Raw genomic sequence first — 8,472 nt, forward strand, 5'->3', positions numbered from 1 at the left:
CTCGCCGAGGGCCGCCGAGGTACGTTGAAACGATATTTCCTTTCTGTCCCTGCTTGCATATACTATACCTCTTCCGAAAGAGCATTGCGAAAATGTGGCGATGGTACGGCTTGAGTTGCGTTCGGAGGTTGAAACGGAGATGCAAGCACATTGGAAGCAAATGCGCCGGATCACCGGAGCTAGCCTACTGTTAGCCAGGATATGAACCCTCTCAAATATGAAACAAGTACATACGACCACAGGGTGTGGAAAACAGGGCTTCCCGTCCGCTCAGCCGTACTTAAGCCACACGCCGGGAGGTTAGTAGTTGGGTGGGTGACCACCAGCGAATCCCTTCTGTTGTATGTTTTCCAATTTTTTTCCTTCTCCCTCCAGAGGAGGGATAACAACATTTCTTTTTCTTTTTGGCTCTTCAAGTCGCTAGAGTAATCCAGTTACATCATGAACTAACATATCTCCAACAGCGTCTCCGCGAAATCACAGACCCTTCCTCATCCCCCTCCATCACCAAGGAAGAAAACCCCTACCACCATCTCCGCATCACCGTCACAAGCGGTGGATGCCATGGATTCCAATACCTGATGTCCCTGGAGGCCGCATCCAAGATCGACGCGGAGGAAGACACTGTTTTCGCAGCCGAGCCTGAGGAGGGAGAGGCAGAGGTAGCAGGTGCCGGAGAAGCTAAAGTAGTCATGGATGAGCCATCGCTGGAGCTTCTTTCGGGCAGTACGGTGGACTATACGATGGAGTTGATTGGAAGTCAGTTTAAGATTGTGGACAACCCGCGCGCAACGAGTAACTGTGGGTGCGGGACTAGTTTTGATGTTCAGGATTAAATGACCTAGCTAGATAGGTCTATTATTCCTGGACCCAACCAACCTAACTGTATATGTGTATCATACTAGAATATGAGATAGAGTAATGCTATACCCCCCCAGGCCCTGCTTCTTCTTATTTTACTACAGAAATTGTATGGAGAATATTTGCTTAAGTCATCATCTATTTCATCATGCGGATTCTACATCCCTGTCTGTCCTCTGCTAGCTAAGACACAAACAGCTCGATGCACACAGACCAGACCGTGTCGAACCGGAAGCAAAACCAAACACAAGCATAATGGGATACGCCTTGGAACATTTCCTCAAATGAAAAACAAAAAAGGAAAAGAAGAATTCTTTTTGTCGACTCCAACCCCGTATAACCAGGATGGTCAAAGGGTTGTGCGACCAACCCCTTGAGTAATGAGAAGCATGGACAATCGAAGCAAGATATGGGAAGCGGAGGACAGAATAAATAAATAGATAAGATAAAAAAAAAGAATCATGATGTTGGTGGGATAGGGAAGACGTGAGTAAGTGAACGGGCCCACAAAAGGTGAGAGGGTAATTGATGACCCGTTCGAAAAAGCACGACTTGGACTCGATTGCCAACGATCCCCCTTCCCAGCTGATGATATCTCCTGAACCACACATCCCCTTCTTTCTGTTTGCACTTCAGTGTGTCTCTCGTGGTTCCTTGCTGAGATTGAGTACCCCTTCGTGGAGTCTAGTTACAGACCGGACGCATGTCTCAAGTCAGATGACGTGGGGATATGCGTTTTGGCACTAGAAGGGGTCGCTGTAGCGTACTCGGACTTAGTAGACACGAGCAAGGTTCCTGAGGTACCAGTCCACGAGACGGCGTCCGGCCTTGGTCTCGCTGACGTGGATGAGGTCGTTCTCCAGAGCGTAGTCGAGGTCGTTGGCGTTGACCGGCTCGCCCTCCAGAAGGCCGCCCTCAACCCAGCGCACCTGACGGCTGCGCTGCTTGTTGATGAGGAGCCAAGAGCGGAGCTTCTCGGGCTCGACCTCCAGGAAGCCAGCCAGCTTCTTCAGGTCCATGGTGGTGTAGAGCTTCAGGTAGGAGCGGATGGTAGGGTTGTACAGGGTGTTCTTAACCTCATCCATGAAGATGGCGGTGTGGTGGTCAACAGGGTCGACGTTGAGGGCCGGGTTCTCGAAGTCGGGGGGAGTGGGGCTGATGAACTTGGGGCAGGCCGAACGGAAGAGCTCCTCGAACAGAGGAAGGGCCTCGGGGCCACCATGCTGCAGGCGGTTGAGCTGCTCGCCGTACTTCTCGCGCAGGGCGGAGTGGATGGTGTCATCCAGGCGAGTGGGGTGGAGAGCGACACAGATGGCGATGAGAGCGTACATCTGGTCGTTCTTCTTGGCGATGGCATCGTAGCTGTTGCCACCCTTCTGGAAGTTCTTGGTCCGGGAAACGTAGACCAGGATGTGGCTGAACATGCGGATGGCATCGGCATAGCGACGCATCATCATGTAGGAGAAACCGACATAGTAGTAGGTGGTGAAGTGGGCCGCCATGACACGGGCGAACATGGCCTTCTTGTTCATCTCGATGTCGTCGAGGGTCTTGAGGGCAAGGCTGAAGTCACCCAACAGACAGTGGACACGCAGGAGTCCAATGATGGAGAAGTATCCCAGCATCTTGTACAGAGGGCGGGAGCCATACTCTCCGGCAAACGCCAAGGGGTCCTCACCACGCTTGATGGCAGCCAATTGCTCGTTGATCTGGGACCTTTGGATGAGGGAGTAGAGGACGTTCAGCACGGAGTAGCAACCCCACGTGTTCGGGTTCTCACGGAGAAGCTGGGCCTCCTCCTCGTTGGAGCCGCTGCGAGCGACGCGGTTGCGGTAGCGGCAGAAGGATTCGAACTGGTAGATGAACTCGTCGATGACATCCCAGGCCCAGTAGTACTGTTGACAATAAGATGGGCTAGTTAGCACAGTGTATCAACCGCGGTGATTCAACCGCACACAATTGCAAGTCAAGGCAGCGAAGCATGTATCAAATACAGCTGCAGCCGCAGCCGCAGCCCGTCGCACCTGACAGATGGAGGAGTACATACAGAAGGAACCTCGAGCTCAACCGGACCCTCAGAGTTCAGGATGTAGTGGAAAAGGCTGCAGTAGTTGTCGTAGCTTGCGAACTTGGTCTCGAGAGTAGCCTGGTACTCGAGCGGGGTGGCAGCAGCAGCGAGCTGTGCCTGGAGGTCCTGCGTCTGGGAACCACCTCCAAGGGATGTCGTTCTGTCCAACTCACTCATGCCATCGTCGAAGTTGACCTGCTCGCGGTAGTCGTTGACAAGCGCTTCCTCCTCCACATCGGACTCGTCGCCCAGGTTGGGGTGCGCGTTGGCGCGCTCTTCGTAGGACATTTTGCGATAGAAGTACGTCTGTCGACGAGTAGGAAATTGTCCGGCAAACGGTCGGGGGGGTTGGGTGGGGAGGAGAGGGGGCACGTCGTCTGGCGTAGCGGTTCGGCGTCGGCGTGTGGGATTTCGATTGTTTCGGCGGAGTCGAATTTTGAGGGTTTTCGCTTGAATGAGTTGTGCTTATCTTATCTGGGGATAACTTCAGTGCTGAGTCAGCTATGCACGACCATTCGGGCACAACTGGATCCCTGCATGTAAATGTAACTAGTTTACTAGTATAGGAGATCACTTCATTTAACATTCGTTCCTTTATTGTTCCCCGCGTTGGAACAAGCTTATCTTTAACTCTCAGCCCCTACAGCATATTCTATGCAAACAAATCCATTCATTCATCGCCAGGATGCTAATCGGGTATTCGCTGGGGCGAGATGGTAAATATTACATGATTCATCTAAAACTCATTGTAACAGTTTTTGAGCAAGTCTCAAGAGCAAAAATAGGACTGCAAATACGAGACAAAGAAGAAAATCAATAAGGCACATGAGCAGAAACTTTAGTAGCCCGAGCCGTAGGGATCCCAATTTCTCAAAACAGTATGCTATACGAGTACAAGACCCTGCTCGGCAGCGTCAAGAACAGCACAGTCGATTCATAATCGTGGCGCATTCAGCCCAGAGATGGTTCTTTAGCCGTCTCTATTTCCATTCCATGTCAGTCACCTGCAGCAGAATCGATTAGCATGAAAACAACATGTAGCTCTTTCGAGCGCAGTGCACGAATGTTGAAGACGACATATACAATAGCTGCATGACAGGCGAAAGGCGTACCTTAGCTTCATAGATCACGTTTCAGACCAGTCTTAGACGATCATCTGCGCAAGACCTTGGCCGCCCAAAGTCTTGCTGCCGACGAATTCCTGGCTTTTGAGGCCCGCCAGCGCATAGAACAAACCGGCGATGAGTAGGAAAACGGCAGCCGCAATCAAACTGGTAGCGGACTTGATAAGACTGAGCCATTGCACAACACTCATCACTGTATACATTGCAGCGCGCATCCAGTTTGTGGTGAAGCGTCGGATAAATGCATCGAATTTTGGTGATGTGGGGCATATTCTGAGGAGGAAGGGCACTTCGGCGAAGATGAGGATCAAACCAGAGATGCTGTGCATTGTAAGCTTCTAAAGCAGTGTAAGAATAGAAAAGGAAAAGCTCACAGGCACAGAACACTAAAGATGATAATCACGACGTCGAACGAGAAGATGTTGGCGATACCGAGAGCCAAGCACAAGACGATGCAGATCACGCCCGTCCTACGTCAGACATCGATTAGCAAAACTGCCTTTAAATGCCATGTTTATAGCTCCAATGTTGTCGCAGTCGCCCAAATCCTATGCGCGAACATTCAAAGTGTATGGTGGTCCAAGGCGGCAACTGAAGCAGGTCCTTTCAAGACAGCGCCAAGCGCTGTGCTCAAGAGATTCAGGCAACCATCATTCGTTTTCGCGAATGTTGTAGAGGCGCACAGTTGGGCAGCGGCGGGCGAGAAAGAAAATAGAGAAAAGCGTTACAAACCATTGTCCATAGATGCCTATGTGATGAGTGGTTAGTTATCCCTTGCTTCGTATGTCAAAGAATAAGTCATTGTAAACAAGGCAGGTCCGTACTGAAGTTTCTTGAGCGGAGCTCCTCGGCGAGAGTCATAGTGCCGAACGAAGATGCGGATATTCGATGGTGCAGAGAACGCTTTAAGTCAGGGTGTATAGAGCAAAGATAGTGCGATGCTGACGGTAGCCTTATATAGAGGTGGTGGAAAGTATGGTCGGTTGATCGTGTGGCTACTACTTAAGATTACCAGCCGGGAGTAGACGCGATTGACGGTTTGAATGGGGCCAGTTTGTCTGTCCGGGCCGATCCCTTCACCGCGCGGCAGAATGGCCTCTTCCGCCTTTGAGGTCGGGGATCCCGCATTATTATGTTGCCAGCAACTTTCCCCGGTTCCTAGATAAAGAGCTCGCCAATCTGCAACAGAAGGCTTTCCACCGCGGGAACTGAGTACAAGCCTCAAGAACATTTCGACTAGGCTGGCTATCAATAGTTGTTGCTTTCTCCATTGATACAGCTATGGAGGCTTCGCCAACTAAACACGCCCGCAATGTCTCTAGATGTAAGGAGCATTAATGTTCGATGCTTGTTGTATCATCGGCAATCTAGAGAATATAAGGCTGATTCGTCCTAGCTTCAAGGCCGCGTAGCACAACGAAGGGTCCTCTAGATCAGCCAGATGAGTGAGCAGCGAATCTGCTTGATTAGTTAGGCCCATACTAACAATTACAGCCCGCTCGGCTCCGAAACAGTGAACACAGCCGCATCCCCAAGGCCGGCTACAGCAGACTTTGCTGGATTTAACGGCGCTTCGTTTAGCAGACTGGATCCATTGGGACCAGATGAACTGCCACCAACAGTGGAGAAGGATCTCTCGTACCTGCTCCGGTATGATGTGTATCATTCGCTGTCTCAGGTAGAAATACCGCACGCGCTTCGCTCTGAGTTCCTTGCCCCAACGTCAGATGAATCGCTGTCCACAAGCCTAGCCACCCTTGAGCGGCTTCTGGCTGAAGGTCACTTTCTGCTCGCTGCTTATTTGTGTGGGACGATCTTAACATCCTCGTTGATCTCGCCTACTGACATCAAACGAATCTTTGCTCTGTTTTACACTCGGCTAGCGTGCCTGCAACTGTCAGGAAATACGATCATTGCAGCGCAAGAGTCAAAGGCACTCGAAGACCTGAGCTCCGCCTTCTATTATGCGGAACCGATTGCCGGGACGTCTGATAAGCACCCAAACTATCCTCGTCACATCGTACCATGGCCCCTACGAGTGTTGGCTATTAGACTCCAGAGCATTGGATTCGGCGACTCACGTAGGGGCATTGGCGGACTCTACGAGGTTGGCTTGGAAGCGCGAAGGGAGATTTTGCGGCCAGATATGGACCCCGAAGAGCGGAAGTTGTGGAGAGAGCGATTGTCTGACCTCGGCATGAGGAATGTGAACGCGCTCATTGAGATGGGGGATCTGGATGCCGCCAGGAGATCACTCGCTAGCTTGCGTATAGCGGAATCGGAAAGCGAGATCAATAAATTGAGAAAAGTACTTTTGATGCTCATAATTGGCGATCTTGATGCTGCGAGGCAGGTTTGTGGCGAGGCGAGCGATGCCGGGAACACCGTGTTTCGCCCGCTCCTCAGTATGGCCGAGGGTCGGTACGACGACGCAGTGGCTGAATGGCGCGCCTTACTTGGTAACGAGGAACGCAGACCCGATGAGTCCATGATCTCGCAGAACCTGGCGGTGTGCTTGTTGTACACTGGTAGGTTGAACGAAGTAAGTCATATTCCATAAAGATTACCTACTACCAAGCCCGTGCTTAACCATGCCACAGGCACGTGAGGTCCTTGAGTCACTGGTCCACGCAAACCAGTCGTTCTCGAGTCTCGTGTTCAACTTGTCAACCGTCTACGAACTATGCTCTGATAAATCCGCCAAGCTAAAGACCGACCTTGTAGAAACAGTGGCCAGGCAACCAATCACTGGGACTACTAATCTTGATCGGCCCAACGGGGACTTCAAACTTTAGTGACAGCAGAGTCACAGAAAGTCTACACTTGATGGCAAGGAGGTCCCGGGTTCTAAAACTGGTGCGCTATTCTAAGAATGCCTGTCGGATCCTCCAACTATATAGCCGTCTAAACACCTGAAACAAACGCCATACTCCGTCAATGCCCGTATAAGCGCCAGATAACGATGCAGCAATGACAACACCAAATCGACAACATCATGGATTTTCCTTTATAGGTGCAAGGTTATTTTGGGGCCTTTGCTTTGGCTTCCGGATGATGATTCTGTCGCCCTCTTTCTCCCAACCTAGGCTCTCCGCCTTTACCAGGTTCTCCCATGTCCAATTGCTGTCACCGGTGCAACCTTCAGTGACCCATCTGGTGTCAGTGCTGAGATAAGCTTTGCCGACTGCTTTGAGAGCATGCCGTCTGACGCGGTCTTCAGCCCAATTCATGACGGCACGCATCCGGGAATCTACATCTTGCCGGATCTGCCAGAACACAATCCAGTTATCATGTGCCAGGGCGTTCAAGACACGGTCTATAGTCGATGACTGAAAACCGTATCGTCTGCGCGCACGCGCACGAAGTTGATAAGCAGCAACCATGTCCTCCTGTCGACATGCGTAATCCAGGATCCAATACGAAATGAGATCTTTCAGGTCAGAGTCCGGCAAAGGGTGAGAAGAAGTGTGTAATTCCTCTAGGATGTAGCGAAAGGAAGGAAAATATGACGGAGGATGTCGGGCTTGAATCGCGAACTTGATGGAAAAGATGTGGACTTGCTGGGAGAAAGAAATGGGAATTGTGGAGCTGGTAGCCAGAACCGCCTCGCGCAGCTTGCGAAGAGAGAGGAGAATGGTGGACAGTTCAGTGGAGGGGGAAGGACTACGGGGCCCTGTCGACTTATTGTTCAAGGAGGGAAGAGAAGCTGGTGGATTGCTGGTGGCATCACTCGAAGCGCTCCTGGGAAGTGACGTCCATGCCGCTTCTAGGTTTTTGGAATGGCGGGCGCAGAATTCCATGTACCGATTTACAATCTTGTCATAGTACTCCTTCTGAACCTTATGGTCTAGCAATCTGTGAGTGTCAGCGCTGCCGCAGTTAACCGCATCGTCGCTCCACCATGGGTATCAGGAGGCCGTGAGCATACTTTCGATCGCCTTTAGATACAAACCCCACGGTGTCGAGCGAGTCTGCCACGGGCTTTAACCGACTGCCTGGGGCTTTTCCGGGCTGCGCATGACCAGACATGGTGTATATATAGTGGGTCGCAAAAGGAAAAAACAGAGAGGGGGGTTATTGATATTGCGTCATGCTCGAATTGGAGGATGAAGCTATCCAAAGTGATGGACTGGTGAATTGATCTGCGGGGATCCCGTCGGGGAAGTGCCGGGCTGTTTGTCTCATTTGCACTGTTTGTCAGTTTTCCCAACGAGCCAAAAGTCCCAAAAGGGAACGGCGATACTCCGCGGAATCCCCAACGCTATTCTTGAGGTTCCTCACCCATCACTTCGGGTTGAGGCGTTTTAGGGGGGTTGTTTTGCTTCTTCTTGACCCTTTAATCTGCTATTCCGTGTACATATTTCTTGTTTGCTCTTACTAGACGGTCATCTTACCTCATTCTCACGCGTATACCCCCCC

At 51.2% G+C, this 8,472-nt stretch overlaps 6 protein-coding genes across 6 annotated transcripts; 2 read left to right on the forward strand and 4 right to left on the reverse strand.

Annotated features, from left to right (window-relative positions):
- Positions 1–217: 217 nt before the first annotated feature.
- Positions 218–933, forward strand: BO87DRAFT_454808 (HesB/IscA family protein; the record flags this gene model as incomplete). The annotated part of the gene is made up of 2 exons (XM_025628593.1): positions 218–226; positions 465–933. The coding sequence occupies 2 exons, from the start codon at positions 218–220 to the stop codon at positions 834–836; spliced, it is 381 nt and encodes a 126-aa protein (XP_025484421.1). The 3' UTR covers positions 837–933.
- A 47-nt stretch (positions 934–980) lies between these two features.
- BO87DRAFT_74209 (uncharacterized protein) lies at positions 981–1,553 on the reverse strand. Its single transcript, XM_025629522.1, has one exon. The coding sequence runs from the start codon at positions 1,470–1,472 to the stop codon at positions 1,041–1,043; it is 432 nt and encodes a 143-aa protein (XP_025484422.1). The 5' UTR covers positions 1,473–1,553; the 3' UTR covers positions 981–1,040.
- Positions 1,554–3,344, reverse strand: BO87DRAFT_74211 (putative eukaryotic translation initiation factor 3 subunit EifCl). Its single transcript, XM_025629523.1, has 2 exons — positions 2,909–3,344; positions 1,554–2,756 (listed from the first exon to the last, which is right to left on the reverse strand). Exons 1-2 carry the CDS (start codon positions 3,215–3,217, stop codon positions 1,635–1,637), a joined length of 1,431 nt encoding a protein of 476 aa, XP_025484423.1. The 5' UTR covers positions 3,218–3,344; the 3' UTR covers positions 1,554–1,634.
- Positions 3,345–4,063: 719 nt separating this feature from the next.
- On the reverse strand, positions 4,064–5,106 carry BO87DRAFT_74221 (Tvp18 family protein). Its single transcript, XM_025629524.1, has 4 exons — positions 4,878–5,106; positions 4,786–4,801; positions 4,428–4,523; positions 4,064–4,374 (listed from the first exon to the last, which is right to left on the reverse strand). The coding sequence occupies exons 1-4, from the start codon at positions 4,912–4,914 to the stop codon at positions 4,074–4,076; spliced, it is 450 nt and encodes a 149-aa protein (XP_025484424.1). The 5' UTR covers positions 4,915–5,106; the 3' UTR covers positions 4,064–4,073.
- Position 5,107: 1 nt separating this feature from the next.
- On the forward strand, positions 5,108–7,030 carry BO87DRAFT_74262 (uncharacterized protein). The gene is made up of 4 exons (XM_025629525.1): positions 5,108–5,377; positions 5,450–5,498; positions 5,548–6,595; positions 6,654–7,030. Exons 1-4 carry the CDS (start codon positions 5,335–5,337, stop codon positions 6,846–6,848), a joined length of 1,335 nt encoding a protein of 444 aa, XP_025484425.1. The 5' UTR covers positions 5,108–5,334; the 3' UTR covers positions 6,849–7,030.
- Positions 6,913–8,165, reverse strand: BO87DRAFT_348525 (uncharacterized protein). Its single transcript, XM_025620970.1, has 2 exons — positions 7,982–8,165; positions 6,913–7,908 (listed from the first exon to the last, which is right to left on the reverse strand). The coding sequence occupies exons 1-2, from the start codon at positions 8,080–8,082 to the stop codon at positions 7,047–7,049; spliced, it is 963 nt and encodes a 320-aa protein (XP_025484426.1). The 5' UTR covers positions 8,083–8,165; the 3' UTR covers positions 6,913–7,046.
- Between the last annotated feature and the right edge of the window lie 307 nt (positions 8,166–8,472).

The sequence above is a fragment of the Aspergillus neoniger genome (genome assembly GCF_003184625.1).
Source record: "Aspergillus neoniger CBS 115656 unplaced genomic scaffold BO87scaffold_2, whole genome shotgun sequence".
Lineage (NCBI taxonomy): Eukaryota > Fungi > Ascomycota > Eurotiomycetes > Eurotiales > Aspergillaceae > Aspergillus > Aspergillus neoniger.